The sequence below is a fragment of the Cololabis saira genome, chromosome 24 (genome assembly GCF_033807715.1).
Source record: "Cololabis saira isolate AMF1-May2022 chromosome 24, fColSai1.1, whole genome shotgun sequence".
In the NCBI taxonomy this organism is placed as follows: domain Eukaryota; kingdom Metazoa; phylum Chordata; class Actinopteri; order Beloniformes; family Belonidae; genus Cololabis; species Cololabis saira.
Window position 1 is genome coordinate 23,910,544 of NC_084610.1, and position 20,999 is coordinate 23,931,542.

A 20,999-nucleotide genomic window follows, 5' to 3' on the forward strand; every position below is an offset into this window, starting at 1 on the left:
TATTTATTGATGTCTTATATACAGGTGAAGGTTGGAAAATTTGAATATATTGCAAAACTTCATTCGTTTCAGTAAATTCAACTAAAGGTGAAAAAAAAATACATTTCCCACTACATTCAAAGTGAGATATTTCAAGCCTTTATTTGTTATAATTTTGGTGATTATGGCTCACAGTTTATGAAAACCCCAAATAAAAAACAATTCAATCATCAAAATTGTAACAAATAAAGGCTTAGAACATCTTACTTTGCATAATGAGACTATGTAATATATTAGTTTCACCTTTTAAGTTGAATTATTGAAATACATTAACTTTTACACCATTTTCTAATTTTCTGACCTTCACCATACTATATTTATATTTACCTGCATAAAGTACATCTTGGCTGAATTTTCATTTCATTTTATTCTTTATTTCATTCAAAAATAAAACAAACAATTCAATACAAATGTTCCTAAATTGTGAATTAAAAGGGAGCAAAAAGAAGAAGAATCTTATCTAATCTGCCCCTTTTTCCCCAAAAAATAAATGTACAAATAACATAAATTAAAAATTTTAAAAACTACTAAGTAAATAAAAAACTAAAATAAAATAAAATTACCGCCGGCTATGGGGATGTCAATCAAACTTAACTAACATATTTCATTATATTTACTTAACATACAGGCTTTAATTGTTCTTTTGAATGTAATGTTTGATTTGATTCTTTGTTTTCTTTATTCAGATTGTTCCATAAACTGATTCCTTTCACAGAAACACAACGTTCCATCAATTTAGTCCGGAATCTTGTTTTTTTTTAAATCTCTGTTCCTTTTAAGTTATACTTGCTTTCTCTTTTTTCAAATCTTTTCTGAATGTTGATTGGTAAAGTTTTTTTAATGAGCTTTAAACATAATTTGCAGAATACTAGAACACAAGAAACATCCTCCGTTGCTGCATCCGGTTTATCTGGTTGGACCAAACAGCCGTATCTCATTCACATCAATGGAAAAAGCAGTTTTTACTGCCTTGTATCAACATTTAAATCACTGGATTATTTTATAAAAGTTTGTATTAGTAAAAGGAACAATTGCATAAATTTTCAAACAATTTCAACAATTGTAACTGAAGGAATAATGGATTTGTTGGATCTCTATATCGTTTTCTACTGATTATTCTTATGGCTCTTTTTTGCAAAATGAAAATTGATTGGTTGATTGGTTAAGTATTTTTATGAGCTTTAAACATAATTTGCAGAATACTATAATCTACTAATTCATGAAATTTCAACAATTTTAACTGAAAGAATAATGGATTTGTTGGATCTGTTATGATGTGTGGTTGTTGAGGACCCAAGCGCAGGAGAGCAGAGTAGGAGGCAGGAGTGCTCAACAAAAAAGGGTTTATTACAAAAAACAATGCTAAAAACGCTGCAGGGCAGGATAAAAAAAAACCAGGATCAGGAAAAACTACGAGGAGACATGGAGGAAGAACCAGTACGGACCGACAGGGAACAAAGGAATGACAAGACCAGATATACACAGGGGATAACGAGACACGACGAGACACAGGTGCAGACACAATCAGGGCAAATAGGAAACAGGAGGGACAGAACTGAAACTCACACTGGGGCGAAGTGTCAAACCCTGACAGGATCTCTATATTGTTTTCTACTGATTATTCAATAAGTTCTGCACAGTCACAGTCAGACCAATATAATTTCAAGGGTTTTATTTTCACCAACGTAACTTATGTTAACATAAGACAGAATAATACATTCATAAATAACCATCTTCATGTCTCAGAGAGGAAGTAGAACCTGAAGAAAGGGTTCTTGAGGTCCAGCTTGTTTCCAGACCTGAAGCCCGACTGGTCGACCGTGGCCGAGATCTGGACCTCGTAGCTCTGTCTGCTGGGAGAGAACGGACCCGTTAGTCCGGGTAGTTTTCATTTGATTTGAAGATTTTATTTCAAACATGCATGTAGGATTGAAGTAAATACTTACACTGCAAACACTCAAAATCTTACCAGGAATATTTGTCTTATTTCTAGTTAAAATGTCAAATTTTTTGTCAAAAGATCTCATTACACTTAAAACAAGACTCATCACTGGAAAAAACAACAATTTTCACCTGTTTCAAGTAGATTTTCACTTGAAATAAGTAGAAAAATCTGCCAGTGGAACAAGATTTATCTTTTCATTATAAGCAAAAAAACCTTGTTCCAAAACAAAACAAAAAGAGGTTTTTGTGCATCAGGCGAAAAATTACGTATTCTAATAGTGTCAAAAAGGGGCGTGGCCTAACGGCTCAACAGCGCCCCCTAGAAAACTTTGTGCCTCAAGCCCCACAATACGGTTTGACGTACATGCACCAAAATCGGTACACACCTGTATCATGTCGCAACTTAAAGAAAAGTATCTTGGCGCCATGGCCGAAACCAAACAGGAAGTCGGCCATTTTGAATTAATCGTGTAATTTTGACGCAATTTATGTCATTTATTCGGCCGTTAATACGGCCCGAACCGTAACGTGCACCCAGGTGTGTTATACATCAAAATGAGCGTCTCCATCCTGCGACTACGCGCATTACTTTTCTCTTTCAAAAGCGTTACCGTGGCGACGCTAGACTCCAAAAAGCGCGCCCACCCTTCATCTGATTGGTCCATATTTGATAGTTCCAGGAAGTCGGCCATTTTGAATTAATCGTGTAATTTTGGCGAATTTTATGCCATTTTCACGTGTCATACTTTAATGAACTCCTATCATTTCGTGGAATTAAACTGTGGAATGGTTTGAATTTGGAGTTAAAAGAATGTACAAACATAAAACAATTTAAGAAGAAATATAAAGAAATACCGTATTTTCTGGACTATAAGCCGCTACTTTTTTCATAGGTTTTCAACCATGCAGTTTATACAAAGGCTATTCTGTGGATTTTTCTTCCACCGCTCGGGGCGCTCTAACCAGAATTAGAATCAAAACTAAGACAAAATAAATGCAAAGAAGAATACGCTACTTTTTTTTTTAGCAGATAGAAGTAGAAGCAGATTTCAAACAGATAAACAGATAAATAAATAGCGGTTATTTTCTCTTGGTTCTGTCCCGTTTTAATCAGCAAAGTTGCTGCCGTGTTAAAAGACACTGTTAGGAAAGGATCTATTTAGGTACAAACATGTACATCATTTACAGTTCAAAATCCTTCTGTACATGTAGTAAAAATCTAATCGAACAACAGAAATATCTGCGGCTTGCATACCTTTTTTTTTTTAATAGAGTGGATGCGGCTTATATGCAGGTGCGGCTTATAATCCAGAAAATACGGTAGTTTATTTGAGGTGTAAAAGTGAAGACTGTGTTTAAAGATCACCAGCTGTGTGTGTTCTGCTATTTTATCATGTTGTCTTTGTATGTTTATATACTTAGATATATGTATTATATTTATATCATAGTTATATTATATTTATGATAGAGCTTACATCTTGTATTAAACAGGTTATTTTTGTAAAGATGATATATATTTATACAAATTAGTGTATTGTATAAAAAATAAATACAGACGTATAATTTATGTTTAGTTGTGGAAAGGGGGTGGATTAAATAAGTTTATTCTTCCTCCCACTCCTTTTCCAACATGTAACTCGAAATATGTGTTTTGATGTTGTTTTTTTTCTTTATTTGGTGGAATGCCCACCTGATTTTTGATTGATTTTGAGTTTTTATTTCGGTCCATTTGGATACAACATAATACAACATAAAAATAGTCCAATATATTAAATGGCACCGAAAAGGTACAGGCTGAAGCCAAGGCTTATTATACCAACCCTTTTATGAATCTCAACTCAGGAGGTTTTATACAAAACAAAACTAGTCATTTGGATTCAAACATTGAAAAAACCTGGATTTGTTTTCTTATCTTTTTTCTTGTTTTTTATACGTGTTAGAAACAAACAAAAATTAACGAACGATGAGTCAGACTGGGGGGTCATGTGACCCACTTGGCCCCACCAATGATCCAGCTGGATCCAGTTTCGTACCTGCTATCCGTCACCAGCAGAACCGACCCAGACAGAGTCTGTCCAATCTTGGCGAAGAGCGGCGTCTGAAACAAACACCGGACCTGAGACCAGGGGGTTAGAGGCTCGGTGGGGGCCGTGGACAACCACACCGTGGACCTGGAGACACAGGGGGAGAGCAATTAAATATGTTTAACTGCAGCTTAGATCAAACCACACCGTGGACCTGGAGACACAGGAGGAGAACAATTAAATATGTTACTGATGTATTTAACTGCATCTTAGATCAAACCACACCGTGGACCTGGAGACACAGGGGGAGAACAATCAAATATGTTTAACTGCAGCTCAGATCGAAGGTGACAGCTCAATGGAACCACAGCCTTCCACTCAAGTTATACACAAAGTAATGTCCATGAAGACGCCAACGATCGTTGAGAGATTCCCTCTCTGACCTCTTTCACCAAACATTTTAAATCATGGCTATTGGAGGAACAACACTGTTATCACAACCAGGCTTAAACTTGTGTAGTTTGTTTTAATGTTAATTATCTGTTTTTTATTGTTTTTAGTATTTTTTTTTTACTGTTTTAATTTGTACGTACTAGGGCAATGTACAATGCAACACACACTTTGTACTGTATGTTACACAACTTGGATACTCTTGGTACCATAATATTACCATCGTTGGTATTTCATTATAGTAATATGCATTTTTTTGGTCAAGTCACTTTAAACTAAAGTCACTTTAAGATACAATCCATACTGTTTTTAAATGCTGCTAAATCTATTTTTTTCCTACTATGTATGTTTTATATTTGTTCCCTGTTTGATTGTATTGTTTGACTGAATTGTTGTTGGTTTGGACTGTGGGTGGAAACTAGCATTTCTGCTAAAATCCGGTGTATTTACACTGATTAATGTGTGTTCAATAATATGCATTGACCTTTCTAAATAAACTTAAACTTAAAGTTAGAGGTGCCAGTAGGCTTGTGTGGAGGCTTCGGCACAAGAACCGAGTTCCCGTTTGGTATCTTCAAGGCCTTGAAACTGAAGCAGCTCATACTCCTTTTCCACCATACCGGTTCCAGGGCTGGTTCTGGTTCTGTTTCTGGTTCTGGTTCTGGGGCAGTGCTGAGTTTGGAACCGGGCTTTCTGTTTCCACTGACAAAGAACTGGTTCCGGGCCAGAAGAACTGGTTCCAAGGTAGAACCAACTCTTTGCTGGTCTAGTACAGGGATCATCAACCCGTGGCTCTTTAGCGCCGCCCTAGTGGCTCCTGGAGCTTTTTCAAAAATGTTTGAAAATGGAAATCGATGGGGAGGGAAATATATATTTTTTGTGTTAATGTGGTTTCTGTAGGAGGACAAACATGACACAAACATTCTTAATGTTTTCCAACGCTGTAAAAATGTGTAGAATAAATATTACAAGGTTTGTACGGAAGAGTATCAGGGCCATGCAGGAGAAAAAATATTTGAGAGGGGAAGATTTTTTTTTTTTATTATTTCATTATGCACTTCGAGAAAAAAGTCAAAATGTCGAGAAAAAAGTTGAAATGTTGAGAAAAAAGTTGAAATGTCGAGATTAATGTTGAAATACAATTTCAAAAATAAAGTTGAAACTTTTGCCTTTTTTATCAACATTTCAACTTTTTCCTCGAAATTGTGACTTTTTTCTCGAAGTGCATAATGAAAAAAAAATCTTCCTCTTCTAAAATATTATTTTTATTTTTCTAATACTCTTCCATAGATTTGCGTAACAAAAAGAGTTCATGTGTTTTCTTTTATTCCTTTTTTTCTCTTTTTTTTCTTCCTTTCCTTTTTAATTTCAACTTTTTTCTCGACATTTCAACTTTTTTCTCGAAGTGCATAATGAAAATAAAAATCTCCCCCAGTTCTAACTAACATAGAAACATGCAGCATGTGTTTCTTCATTCTAATTCTGACACAAGACTTTTCATTTTTTGCGGCTCCAGACATATTAGTTTTTTGTGTTTTTGGTCCAATATGGATGTAAAACATTTTGGGTTTAGACCCCTGATTTAAAGGAAAGAACCGCTTACGTAAGCGGAGGGGCGGAGTTATTAAGACCAACCAATAGCAAGACTGGGAGACGGAGACATTTTCAAATAAGTGAGGAATTAATGTGGATGCAGCAAAGCAGAGACGTAACTGACGTTCGCAGTGACGTAATGACGTGACTCCCCTTAGCACCCGAGCTGTGGAAAAACAAACTGGTTCTCAGCTGGTTCCAAGTTGTGAACCTGGAGTTGTGAACCAGAACCAGCATGGGAACCGGTTTGGTGGAAAAAGGGTATAATGGGCCCGAAAACAACCTAAACCAGCCTTTTACCCTATAAAATCTGCCAAACGTGGAACAGACGAGATTTGATCACTGAAAACTGATGTACTCCTGAAACTAAAACCTTTCAACGATTCTAAAAGAAAACACCAATGAATATATAACAACTATGTCAAACTGAAGAAATCGATCACTTGCTTGCAGGGCCGCTGCAAGGGGTGTGCGAACCGTGCGACCGCACGGGGCCTCGCGCTATGGGCGTTTTTTTTTTTTTTTTTTTTTTTCAATTTTTTTTTTTTCAATTTTTTTTTTCGTTTTTTTTTTTTGTTTTTTCCCTTATAAATATCAACAGTCACGTTCCATTACAGACCTAAATGTGTACTAGTCTGTGCATATCAATAAATATATGTGCAATGATGCGTGTGTCTGTTGTTCAATACAACTGATCAGACCAAGTGCAGACACAAGCTGCTCTGATCCAGACGGTGGAGGTGGAACAAACTGTCACACAATGTCGAGAGAACGAGACAGATTCAGGAAATTTCCATCACGGGATGAAAAAAGAAAAAAACGAAAGAGAATGGAAGAGTTTAATGCCTCTCTGAAAGGCTCGTTTGATAAATTTGTTACAAAAATCGGGTCTCAAGCAGCCGTGGGGCCCCGCGTCGAGGCAAGCCCAGATGATGATGAGGCAGGGGAAGGTATCCAGTATTTTGATAATTGGAGAGTTAAAATTGCGCATATAGACACCCGATCCGACCCGAAAAACCCAAAAATTTTGCCCCCCCAGCCATTTCGCACAGGGCCTCACAAATCTCCCAGGCGGCTCTGCTTACTTGGATCCCAGAAACGCCACATCGAACCAGAAGGCGAGTCCGTGGACCAGACCGGACTGGAGCAGCGTGAACACGAAGGGGATCTCTATCCTGGAAGAACAGGAAGTAATTCAGATTACTGACCGAAAACAGGAACCTCTGGATGACATCACAGCAGGATGGGACCAGTTCTTGTGCAGTTTATGGTCCGAAGTAAAGCTGCTTTCATCAAGGAAAATTATGACTAAATATCGTTGTCAACGAACCTTTATCACCTGAGGAAAATGAGACGCAACGAAAACGCTGGTCATGTGACGATAACGATAATTAAATATATAATGCAATATCGTAAAGGAATAAAAACCAGACTAAAATGTAGATTACAAGATAAAAACTCTGCTAAAATGTGTCTTCATTTTCATCGACCAAAACGAGACGAAATGTTCTACCGAAATGTGGATCCAAAGATCTAAAGACTAAACCAGAGGAAACTACTGAAAACATGGACATTAAGGATCTTTGTTACAACATTTCGAGTTTTTATTTTGTAATCTACATTTTAGTCTGGTTTTTATTCCTCTACGATATTGCATTATATATTTAATTATCGTTATCGTCACATGACCAGCATTTTCGTTGCGTCTCGTCTCATTTTCCTCAGGTGATAAAGGTTTGTTGACGACGATATTTAGTCATAATTTTAGTTGATGAAAGCAGCTTTATTGCGGGTGGTTTGGACCTGCAGCACATAGCAGCATGTTAGCGGAGCTGTGACTCACCTGTAAATCTCCTCCTCCGTCACCTCCAGGAAGTTGATGGAGTGTTTCACAGACCGACCCACCAGGACGTGCATGTCAAACGTGTCCTGGAAACGACACTCAGTGTTAAAAAATATTTAAAAAAAATACACACACAAAAAAAATATATTAATAAAATACATATATATGATATATTAAAATATATATATATATGATATATTAAAAATGCATATATATATATATATATATATATATATATATATATATATATATATATATATATATATATATATATATATATATATATATATATATGCCTCAGGTTTTACCAATATATATGCAGACTAAGTGAAATAAATAAATAAATAAAATAATAATAACAATAGTAATCAAAAAAAAAGAAAAAAAATGGTAAAAACCTGAGGCATATACAGTATATATATATATATATATATATATATATATATATGTATATGTGTATATATATATATATATATACACATATACATATATACATATATATATATAATATGTATATATTAAAGATATTAAAACACAAACAAACAAACAAAAAAAATATATTAATAAAATACATATATATGATATATTAAAAAAAAATATATATATATGATATATTAAAAATGCATATATATATATATGCCTCAGGTTTTACCAATATATATGCAGACGAAGTGAAATAAATAAATATATATATATATATATATATATATATATATATATATATATATATATATATATATATATATATATATATATATATATATAAGAAATATATATATATACAATATATATATATACACAATATATATAATATTATATATATTTTATAATATATAAAATATATGTATGTATATATATATATATATATATATATATATATATATATATATGCCTCAGGTTTTTACCAACGTGGTATTAACCATTAATATATATATGCAGACAAAGTAAAAGATAAAATAAAATAAAAGGTTGCAGGGTCGCACCACGATGGGCTGTGTGAAGAACTCGTCCACGGCGGCGGCGTGCAGGCCGCTCAGGTTGACGCCGTAGAAGTTCCTCTGCTGCCTGCAGAGACCAGAGAGAGCACAGAGAGCGTTACACGGTCATGATCGCCACATCTGGCTGCTCCCAGCTCTAGCACTTCCTCTGCTGCACGCCCGGCTGGACGCCACATCTGGACTTTAATCGCATCCGCAGAGCCGCAGAGCCGCAGAGCCGCGGCGTGAAGGACAGGTAATAACTCAGAGCCGTGCAGGCATCGCCGACGACGCCGCTGCTGCAGCTAGGAAGTATTTTCCAAGAGAGCTGGAACCAGTCTGGTGGAAAAAACCTTGGTTTGTAGTTTGCTGTCATTCCTGCAGGCCAGCGTAGCCTGACCTGTAGCGTTAGCGGCGCGGAGCGTAGCAGCGCGGAGCGTAGCGGCGCGGAGCGTAGCGGCGCTCGCACCCGCTGCAAGTCGAGCGTGAACAAAGCAAACGGCTAAACAGAGGATGTATTGTTTGCAGGAATTTTTCCTGGATTGTGGGAATACAAGTCTAACGTGGAAAAGAGAAAATGGTGCAGAACAACAGCACGACTTTATTTATCGTCCTTTTCCATTCAGGGGTCACGACACCGGATCAGGGGTTTCCATCTGCCCCTCCTGCTCCACCTCCAGCTCTTTATGAACTCTCTTTGTGTCCAACTCGTCTAACTCTGGGTGATTCTGTCCATCTTTGCTGATCTGACCATCTTCATCTTCTGCACCTCCAGTTCTACTTCCTGTTTCCTTGTCCGTGCTGCAGTGTTGTTGCAAGTTCCTACTCCTCATGAACTAGTTGACATAGTTTAAAAATGAATAGTTCACATTCATAGTTCACCATTTTCACTTTGAACTAGTTCAAATTCAGTTCATTTCAATATTTTTAGGTGAGAAGTTTGAATGAAACGCCCCCCTATCCTAAAACTGTTCCCTGGATACAATCGTCCTGGTGACTTTTCAACTTTTCAACTTTACTCAGAGGATGTAAATCTCCAACAATGTCGTCCGTTATCTACGGAATAGTATCTGGGCCATGCAGGAGAAAAATATCTGAGAGGAAGATTTTATTTTATTGTGCACTTTTTTCTCAACATTTCAACTTTTTCTTCGACATTTCAACTTTTTTCTCGAAATTTTGACTTTTTTCACGAAATTTTGACTTTTTTGTTAACATTTCGAATTTTTCCTCGAAATTGTAATTAAACATTAATCTCGACTTTCCAACTTTTTTCTCGACATTTCGACTTTTTTCTCGAAATTTTGACTTTTTTCACGAAATTTTGACTTTTTTGTTAACATTTCGAATTTTTCCTCGAAATTGTAATTAAACATTAATCTCGACATTTCAACTTTTTTCTCGACATTTCAACTTTTTCCTCGAAATTGTACTTCAAAATAAATCTCGACATTTCAACTTTTTTCTCGACATTTCAACTTTTTTCTCGACATTTCGACTTTTTTCTCGACATTTCAACATTTCGACTTTTTCCTCAAAATTGTACTTCAACATTAATCTCGAAATTTCAACTTTTTTCTTGACATTTTGACTTTTTATTTATTTATTCATCCATTATATTGCTAATTCAATCTGGAGCATTTGTTTTGTTTGTCTGTCAATGTTTGTCACTTTGTCTCCAACTCGTCTAACTGGTTGATTCTGTCCATCTTTGCTGATCTGACCATCTTCATCTTCTGCACCTCCACTTCTACTTCCTGTTTCCTTGTCAGTCCTGTCGTCTCCAACCACAGACGAGGTCTGATCTTCTATCACAAATAACTGAGGTCCACCCTCACCATTCTGCCTCTTCACCTCTTTTCCACAATCTGTTTTCATCAGTTGAGCCCAAATATTTAAACCCCCGCTCCTTCGTCACCTCCACACATGTTTGCAGATGACCTTCATCTCTCTTCTCCATACAGACCACAGTGTCATCTGCAAACATCCACAAACACAGAGACTCCTGCCTAAGGACGGGAATTGAGAAGATTTTTCGAATTCCAAATTTCCATTTTCGATTCGATTCTCTTATCGATTTTCTTATCGATTCTCATTTGGAAAACAGGTTGATTAGCATCAACTTTGCACAAAAAAATACAAGTGAGGTCAACAGTGAGGTCTTGAAAGAGGTTTTGAAAATAAATATAAAATAATAATAATAATAAAATAAATATTCTTCTGTAGAAATTAACTAAATACAACACATTATTATGTGGCAATTACACAAGAATGTCCAGTAACATGGTCAACATTTTTCTAATAGAAATTAAAATTCTCCTTTTTAAAAGGACTGATTTTTAAAAGGATATCTGAGCTGAGTACTCAAAAATAAAACTACCGTACGTTAGCCAGTGACAAATACAATCAACTCAAGTCCAATGGAACTGGGCATTGTGCAATTCTGCAACCATCAACTATGGAGAATTAATTATTTTGCAGAAAAATAAGCATATCTGCTTTCTCAGGAAGGATACTTGATCTTTCTGGACACAGTAGTTAGTAATAGCAGGTTTTACAATAAGGCAAATGGCGCTAACATGATAGGCAGTGTTAGTTTTTTAGTTACCTGTAGTATTAACAGCAGAGGACTGGCTAACGTTGTCACTGCTGCTAGTTTGAGAAGATTCACTCTGGACTCGTAGCAGATCAAACATGTGACATTCATTAATAGTTATTCCATGCTGTGTATGTAAATACTTTTGCATGTTGCAAGTGTTTCCTCCCTTTGTTGAAATGTCCACATTGCAAGTTTTGCAAGTCGCCCTGTTGTCATCCTTTTTGGTAAAATGTAACCAAACTTTCAAGCATTTATGCCGCTTTGTCGCCAAGTTTTCCCGCTGGGCGCGAATGCTGGTGACGTCATTCACGCCCACTGGAGTCGATAAGGGAATCGTTTGCAAAAAAGGCAAACGATTCGAAGGAATTGAAACACTGGGAACCGGTTCTCAACAAGAACCGGTTATCGATTCCCATCCCTACTCCTGCCTCACCCCGTCCAACCCACGCCAGCAGCAGAAGGAAGGAGCTCAGTGCCGGTCCAGCTGCAGTCCCACCTCCACCTGAAACCCCCCTGTTACATGTGCTGGACGTTTCCTCATCTGTCCTCTCTCTCTAAATCTAAGATCTGGTTCCGGTCCGTCTGATCCTGAACTGCTCCGTCAGCGTTCTCAGAGCAGAAACTACATCGGTTCTTGGTGTGAATCCATTGCAAACCTTTCCGACCTCACCAACTCCACCTTTGTCAGAGCCAGTTCCAGGAACATTTGCATCTCATATGTTGTTCCTGAAACGACATACGAGAGTAAACCGATGCTACGACTAACGATGGACATAAAGAAGGTTTGAAACAGTTAAAGTTAGTTTGAAACTCTGAGAAGTCTGAAACTTTGGTGAAAACGTTCGTCTGCTCCCTGGATGTTGGCCGTTCAACGTCTTTGGAGATATCTACGGTTCATAACTGGTTGTAGCATCTCACTCACCACTGTGAATTGTATGCTAAAGCTGGCTTGCCTTCTCTGAATGTTAGACGATTTACACACTGGATGACTGATTTAAAAGGCTCTTCTTGGCTTGGTTCCTGTTTATTTATGTTCATTTCTTCAGAGAACTAAAAGTAGTTATGCTTTAAGGTCGAATGACACTTTGCACCTGCTGTTCCTCGTGTTCAGACTAACTCGGGGAAAAAAACTTTTAGTTTCTCTGCACCCTCTGCGTGGAATATCCTCCAACATGAACTGAAAATGCCTGAACTTGTTTCATTTGAAGCTTTTAGCTCACTTCTTAAAAACCGACAACGGGAATCCTTTCGGCAGTTCCTGTGTTTTTAAACTACATTTGACCGTGTTCTTAAATTTAAAATTATTTCTGAAGTTGTTGTTTTTTACATATTATTGAAGTCACCACTATTGCACTTTATTCGCTAACAGTTTGCACTCTCATTTTTAATGTTTATTACATGATTTCTGTTATTTCGGTTTTATCTGGTTAAATAAAGGTGAAAAAAAAAAAATCTCTTAACAATATCTCATCAGTTTGACAACGAAACCTCAGGTAAACATATAAAACCACAAACGTACGCATTATTGGGGGTGTGGCTTCATTTGAGTGACAGTACTGACGGGCAAATTAATTATTTTATGTCTGCTGAATATTTTGAATCAATTCATTGAAGAAAATCACTGAATAATCCAGTTCTTCATTAGATATCTGACTTTAAATTTTGACTTTTTACTAATTTTTTCGCTGACGGTAGAACTTGAGTGCTGGTTTTACTTCATTTTAGTCTTTTTAACGGACCTACAGCTGATTCTGGCAGTTTAAGTAGACGACTCTCCTGTTATCTGGATAAATATCTACGTACTACTGACTATCAGCTATGAACCTGCCAGGTTGGACTGGGTTGGGCAGGTCAGACGAGGTAAACTAACCTCAAACAGGTAGCTTGTGGTAACTGAGGTAAAGTGGGCGTGTTCTTTTTGAGTGACAGGCTTGTTTGACCCTCCCGTGACGTGGTGGAGGTGAAGAATAGTTTCTCCAGGTCTTTTTATAAATTCAAAAATGATCCCAAAACAGATTTCAAACCCACTCTCAGCATCTCAGAGCTTATTTTTGCAACTTGTTGAATTATGGCAGGAATTTCCCCCCCCAGCGTAACCGTGGAAACCATGGGCGCGAGCCGGACCTGGCGGCCTCAGGAGCCCGGTATCGGAGCGAGACGGAGCAGGAAACACGGCTGAACGCCGGGACCACCCGCGGGGGAGAGGCCAGTGTGTTTGTGTGCTGATGCATGCAGACGATGTGTGTGTGTGTGTGTGTGTGTGTGTGTGTGTGTGTGTGTGTGTGTGTGTGTGTGTGTGTGTGTGTGTGTGTGTGCGTGCGTGCGTGCGTGCGTGCGTGCGTGTGTGTGTTGGTAAATCTCTAGGTAGTGTAAACTCTAGTGTGTTAGAGTCAGTGGTCATAGTTGCAGCTACAGAACAAGACTAGAATAGTTAGTCTCAAATATAGCTTGGTGGTAGATATGCTGCTATAGGCCTATGCTGCAGGGGGGACCGACATGATCCAAAACGTACGAAAAAACGCACGAAAAATCGTGCGAAAAATCGTACGAAAAATCGTACGACAAAACGCACGAAAAAACGTACGAAAAAACGTACGAAAAAACGCACGACAAAACGTACGACAAAACGTACGAAAAATCGTACAAAAAAACGTACGAAAAAAACGTACGAAAAATCGTACGAAAAAAACGTACGACAAAAAACGTACGAAAAAAAACACACGAAAAAACGTACGAAAAAATGCACGTAAAAACGTACGAAAAAACGTACAAAAAAACGCACGAAAAATCGTATGAAAAAACGTACGAAAGAACGCACGAAAAAACGTACGAAAAAATGTACGAAGAAACGCACGAAAAAACACATGAAAAAACGTACGACAAAAAAGCACGAAAAAACGTATGGAAAAATGCACGAAAAAACGTACGAAAAAAACTTACGAAAAATCGTACGAAAGAAATGTACGAAAAAACGTACGAAAAAAACGTACGAAAAAACGCGCGGAAAAACTAAGAAAATGTCGAGAAAAAAGTCAAAATTTAGTAGGGGGGGGGGTAATAAAATAAAATATAAGGTGTACCACCTTACACTTAGCTTCGGGAGCTGTGTGCTGGCCTGCGGTCCCCACCCCTGGTCATCCCGTTGCTGCCCCCCCCTTCTCCTCCCTTTTCTCTCTTTTGTCCTGCAGGTGGCCGTGGGTGGCTTGTAGCTTGCATTACGGAGCACAAGTCTTTTCCTGACCCTGCACCCCAACCTGGGACTTGCTGATTGGGCCGGAGCTTCGGGAGCTGTGTGCTGGCCTGCGGTCCCCACCCCCGGTCATCCCGTTGCTGCTTCCACCTGCCTGCTGTGCTGTTGCCGTCCCTGACCCACCAGTCTGGCCCTCGGCAGGAGGGTCCCCCCTGATGAGCCTGGTCCTGCTCAAGGTTTCTTCCCTCCTAAAGGGGAGTTTTTCCTTGCCACTGTTTGGCTTAAGGTTTTTCTCCCACTAGGGGAGTTTTTTACCTGCCATTGTTTATGTAATATCTGCTCGGGGGTCATGTTCTGGGTATGGGTCTCTGTAAAGCGTCTAGAGACAACTCTGTTGTATTAGACGCTATATAAATAAAATTGAATTGAAATTGAATTACACTTATAGAACAAGACTATAATAGTTAGTGTTTAGTAAAGCCTATAGTTAGTGTTTAGTAAACCTCTAGCTGGTGTTGGTAAATCTCTAGGTAGTGTAAACTCTAGTGTGTTAGAGTCAGTAGTCATAGTTGCAGCTATAGAACAAGACTATAATAGTTAGTCTCAAATAAAGCTTGGTGGTAGATATGCTGCTATAGGCCTATGCTGCAGGGGGCACCGACATGATCCAAAACGTACGAAAAAAAACACACGAAAAAACGTACGAAAAAATGCACGAAAAAACGTACGAAAAAACGTACAAAAAAACGCACGAAAAATCGTATGAAAAAACGTACGAAAGAACGCACGAAAAAACGTACGAAAAAATGTACGAAGAAACGCACGAAAAAACACACGAAAAAACGTACGACAAAAAAGCACGAAAAAACGTACGGAAAAATGCACGAAAAAACGTACGAAAAAACGTACGAAAAAACGTACGAAAAATCGTACGAAAAAAACGTACGACAAAACGTACGAAAAAAACGTATGAAAAACGTACGAAAAAAACGTATGAAAAAAACATACGAAAAATCGTACGAAAAAAATGTACGAAAAAACATACGAAAAAAACGTACGAAAAAACGCACGGAAAAACGTACGAAAAATCGTATGAAAAAACGTACGAAAGAACGCACGAAAAAACGTACGAAAAAATGTACGAAGAAACGCACGAAAAAACACACGAAAAAACGTACGACAAAAAAGCACGAAAAAACGTATGGAAAAATGCACGAAAAAACGTACGAAAAAACGTACGAAAAAACGTACGAAAAATCGTACGAAAAAAACGTACGACAAAACGTACGAAAAAAACGTACGAAAAACGTACGAAAAAAACGTATGAAAAAAACATACGAAAAATCGTACGAAAAAAATGTACGAAAAAACATACGAAACAAACGTACGAAAAAACGCACGGAAAAACGAAGAAAATGTCGAGGAAAAAGTCAAAATTTAGTAGGGGAGGGGGAGGGGGGTAATGAAATAATGTCCTTACCACCTTACACTTATAGAACAAGACTATAATAGTTAGTGTTTAGTAAAGCCTATAGTTAGTGTTTAGTAAACTTCTAGCTGGTGTTGGTAAATCTATAGGTAGTGTAAACTCTAGTGTGTTAGAGTCAGTAGTCATAGTTGCAGCTATAGAACAAGACTATAATAGTTAAGCCGCGTTTATACTTGCAGTTCAGAACGCGTACGCGAGACGCAGGATACGCGTGACGTCACGTCTCGCGTATCCTGCGTATCCTGCGTACATTTGACGCGTCGACGTGCACGTTCTCAAAAAGACACTGAACGCGTACGCGACCTGCAGTTCTCGCTCTGGCCGCTAGTATCGCTGTTCCCGGTCTGATCCCGGCTGGCACGATTATGCTGCTCTCCCCTGGAGAAAGTTCCCCGTGCATATATTTATGCAATATTTAACTTCCCCCCAGGGTTTCCGTTGTCCGGTAAAATATGCCGAAGTCCGGTATTTTATAATCTCTCCGGTCAAAATACTCACTGGTGCTGCGGGACTAGAGTCCCCGGGAGTACCGCGGATGGCGAGCCCCGGCGGAGGTATGCGCCGAGCCTCGGTGCCTCCCGGAGCCGGGAGGAAGCGGAGCCGGGAGCCAGGAGTCAATTGACGGGACTTATTTTATTTTAAATACTCTGTTTTTCAATAAAAATACTATTGAATGACTTGGAATCATATTAGGAACAATACATTTTTTGACCATGTTAATCTTTCTTATATATTGACATCTACTTCTCCATATGAACCTAAAATTAACTGGATTTATTGTTTCGTCATTCTTGTTGAGATGGGTGAGGAGAATGCTGGATAAATTAGTCTGGAAAGACTATCCACTTTTGATAATAAGCAATAATAATAAGATAAGATAAAATAGTCCTTTATTATTACTCCCTCAACGGGGAAACTCACGTAGCAGAAGTACACACACACACACACAGGGAAGGGGGTAAAACAGTAATATAAATAAGTAATACACATTAAAAAAAGAGTAATAATAATAATAATAATAATGTTATGGTTTTCTTTAGCTTCCTTCTAGGCACCCAGAGCTTTACAGAGATCATTATTCATTCACACACATCCTCCCCGGTGTTAGCTCCGTCTGTAGCCGCAGCTGCCCTGCAGACTGACGGGAGCGTGGCTGCCATATCGCGCCAAACGGCCCCTCCGACCACCACAAACATTCATACACACTCATACACATTCACACGATGTTATAATCTCCTACATCATCCAATATTGTCCTGTAAAAGTGTTCGTTTTTCTAATCTGCTACCGCTGCTGCTGCTACTACTTCTGCTACTTAATATAAGTAGCTTTTCCAACTGTTGCTCTGCTTACTGCCCCCTATCGGTCACCATCGGTATGACAGGCTCTACTCGGGTGGTACGCGACGTACGCAGTGGAGCATGAACAGACACAAAGCAGGCTACGCAAGCTACGCAGGTTACGTGCGTAGAGTATATTTCCGGCTTTAGTCTCAAATATAGCTTGGTGGTAGATATGCTGCTATAGGCCTATGCTGCAGGGGGGACTGACATGATCCAAAACGTACGAAAAAACGTACGAAAAATGTACGAAAAAACGTACGAAAAAACGTACAAAAAAAAACGCACGAAAAAACGTACGAAAAAATGTACGAAAAACGTTAGAAAAAACGTACGAAAAAAACGTACGAAAAAAAACGTACGAAAAAACGTACGAAAAAAACGTACGAAAAAAACGTACGAAAAAACGTACGAAAAAAACGTACGAAAAAAAAACGTACGAAAAAACGTACGAAAAAAAACGCACGAAAAAAACATACGAAAAAATGTACGAAAAACGTACGAAAAAAGTCGTACGAAAAAAACGCACGACAAAACCTACGAAAAAACGTACGAAAAAAACATACGAAAAATCGTACGAAAAAAACGTACGAAAAAACGTACGAAAAACTGTATGAAAAAACGTACGAAAAAACGTACGAAAAAATGCATGAAAAAATGTACGAAAAAACGCACGAAAAAACACACGAAAAAACGTACGAAAAAACGCACGAAAAAACGTAAGAAAAAACGTACGAAACAAATGTACGAAAAAAACGTACGAAAAATCGTACGAAAAAAACCTACGAAAAATCGTACGAAAAAACACGAAAAAAAAAAGAAAATGTCGAGAAAAAAGTCAAAATTTAGTAGGGGGGGGTAATGAAATAATGTCTTTACCACCTTACACTTATAGAACAAGACTATAATAGTTAGTGTTTAGTAAACCTCTAGCTGGTGTTGGTAAATCTCTAGGTAGTGGAAACTCTAGTGTGTTAGAGTCAGTAGTCATAGTTGCAGCTATAGAACAAGACTATAATAGTTAGTCTCAAATATAGCTTGGTGGTAGATATGCTGCTATAGGCTTATGCTGCAGGGGGGACCGACATGATCCGCTGGGCGGGGCCTCTCACCCTTCTTCTCCTCTTCTATTCCCTTCCTGTCTTCTCTATTTCCATTTTTATTAATTATAAATATCTCATAGCTATCATTTTTGTCCATCGTTCCTGTAGTTTCTTGTGCCGGCCCCCCTTTTTTCTCTTTTGTGCATGTTTGCAGGCCGGAGCCTCAGGAGCTGCATGCTGGCCTGCGGTCCCGGTCGCCCCCGCCCCATCCCCGGTCATCCCGTTGCTGCTTCCACCTGCCTGCTGTGTGCTGCTGACGTCCCCGACGTCCTGGTCCTGGTCCAGGTCCTGGTCCAGGTTTCTTCCCTCCTAAAGGGGAGTTTTTCTTGCCAATGTTTGGCTTAAGGTTTTTCTCCCACTAGGGGAGTTTTTACCTGCCATTATGTAATAATTGCTGGGGGGTTTATGTTCATGTTCTGGAAAGCGTCTAGAGACAACTATGTTGTATTAGTCCAGGGGTCGTCAACCCGTGGCTCTTTAGCGCCGCCCTAGTGGCTCCTGGAGCTTTTTCAAAAATGTTTGACCTTTTTTTTCCTTTTTTCTTCTTTTTTCTTCTTTTTTTCTTCTTTTTCCTTTTTTTCTCTTCCCTTTTCCCTTCCTTTTTAATCTCAACATTTTGACTTTTTTCTCGACATTTCCACTTTTTTCTCAAAGTTTTGACTTTTCTCAAGATTGTACTTCAACATTAATCTTGACTTTTTGACTTTTTTCTCGAAATTTTGACTTTTTTCTCGACATTTCGACTTTTTTCTCGACATTTCGACTTTTTTCTCGAAGTGCATAATGAAAAAAAAATCTTCCTCCTTTAAAATATTATTTGTATTTTTCTCCTGTCTGGCCATAACACTTTTCCATAGATTTACGTAACAAAAAGAGTCACGTGGAAAGACATTAGAATGCTATATTTGCAGCCGAGGACCCAGTTCTAACTAATATAGAAACATGCAGCATGTGTTTCTTCATTCTAAACCTGATACAAGACTTTTCATTTTTTGCGGCTCCAGTGACATTTGTTTTTTGTGTTTTTGGTCCAATAACATTTTGGGTTGCCGACCGCTGTATTAGACGCTATACAAATAAAATTGAATTGAATTGTAATTGTGTGCGTGTGCGTGTGTGTGTGCGTGCGCGTGTGTGTGTGTGTGTGTGTGTGCTACACACCAGAAACTGGCCCGGGCCTGGTGTTCACAGTACAGCTGCTCGTCGCTGAACGGAGCCACGTGGAGGTCGGCGCTGGACGGAAACATCCGGCCTGGACGGAGGAGAAGAGGGCCGGTTGAAAACTGGACTGGACCGGTCAACCCAGTCTCATAAAAACTGCCTACGTTGGTCCCAAGTGCAAAAACGTAGAGGGGTTACAATAATAGCCCTTGAATTGTTACATTGTTACATTTTTTCTGCCTATTCGTTTTGCGTCCAAGTCACGTGACTTTCAAGAAATGTCCGTGACACCAAAAAAACATGGCGGACATTTCTCATTTTTTAGTGAAAAAAAATCAATATTTTGAGTTAGTTTCTGCATAAAAATGCGTTTTGATTACATTTCTAGCGAGAAATATATATTTAACTTTCATAATATTCACTCAGTGAATGTACATAATCACTCGCTTTCTCGTTGTTGCGAAGTTGAAAATGTTGGAGTTTCACATTATTCTGGCGAGATCTGAAAAAACTTCGCAACAACGAGCAAGCAAGTTTTTAGTTTTTTAGTTTTGCGTATTAGGGCCAGGCAGGAGAAAAAATATACGATTTTTTTTTATTGTGCGCTTCGAGAAAAAAGTTGAAATGTCGAGATTTATGTTGAAATACAATTTTGAGAAAAAAGTCAAAATGTTGAGAAAAAAGTTGAAATGTTGAGATTAATGTACGTGTAAGTACAATTTCAAGAATAAAGTCGAAATTTCGCCTTTTCTCTCAACATTTCATCTTCATTCACAAAGTTTTGACTTTTTTCTCAACATTTCAACTTTTTTTTCGAAATTGTACTTCAACATTAATCTCGACATTTCGACTTTTTTCTCAATATTTTGACTTTTTTCTCAAGATTGTACTTCAACATTAATCTTGACATTTCGACATATTTCTCGACTTTTTTCTCGAAATTTCAACTTTTTTCTCGACATTTTTCTCGAAATTTCTACTTTTTTCTCAACATTTCGACTTTTTTCTCAATATTTTGACTTTTTTCTCAAGATTGTACTTCAACATTAATCTTGACATTTCGACTTTTTTCTCGACATTTCCACTTTTTTCTCGACATTTCCACTTTTTTCTCGAAGTGCATAATGAAAAAAAAAATCTTCCCCCAGTTATAACTAATATAGAAACATGCAGCATGTGTTCCTTCATTCTAATTCTGATACAAGACTTTTCATTGTTTTGCGGCTTCAGACATATTTGTTTTTTGT

General features: G+C 38.0%; 1 protein-coding gene across 1 annotated transcript in view; it reads right to left on the bottom strand.

Moving 5' to 3' along the window:
• Positions 1-1,438: 1,438 nt before the first annotated feature.
• The window catches only part of LOC133425114 (histone-arginine methyltransferase CARM1-like), a 35,099-nt gene continuing 15,538 nt past the window's right edge, over positions 1,439-20,999 (bottom strand). The window contains exons 7-12 of the mRNA XM_061715793.1: positions 19,753-19,843; positions 8,877-8,958; positions 7,894-7,979; positions 7,136-7,225; positions 4,017-4,154; positions 1,439-1,889 (exon numbers count right to left, since the gene is read on the bottom strand). Coding sequence (XP_061571777.1) covers positions 1,775-1,889; positions 4,017-4,154; positions 7,136-7,225; positions 7,894-7,979; positions 8,877-8,958; positions 19,753-19,843 — 602 coding nt within the window. The 3' untranslated portion in view covers positions 1,439-1,774. The remainder of the gene's footprint in view (positions 1,890-4,016; positions 4,155-7,135; positions 7,226-7,893; positions 7,980-8,876; positions 8,959-19,752; positions 19,844-20,999) is intronic.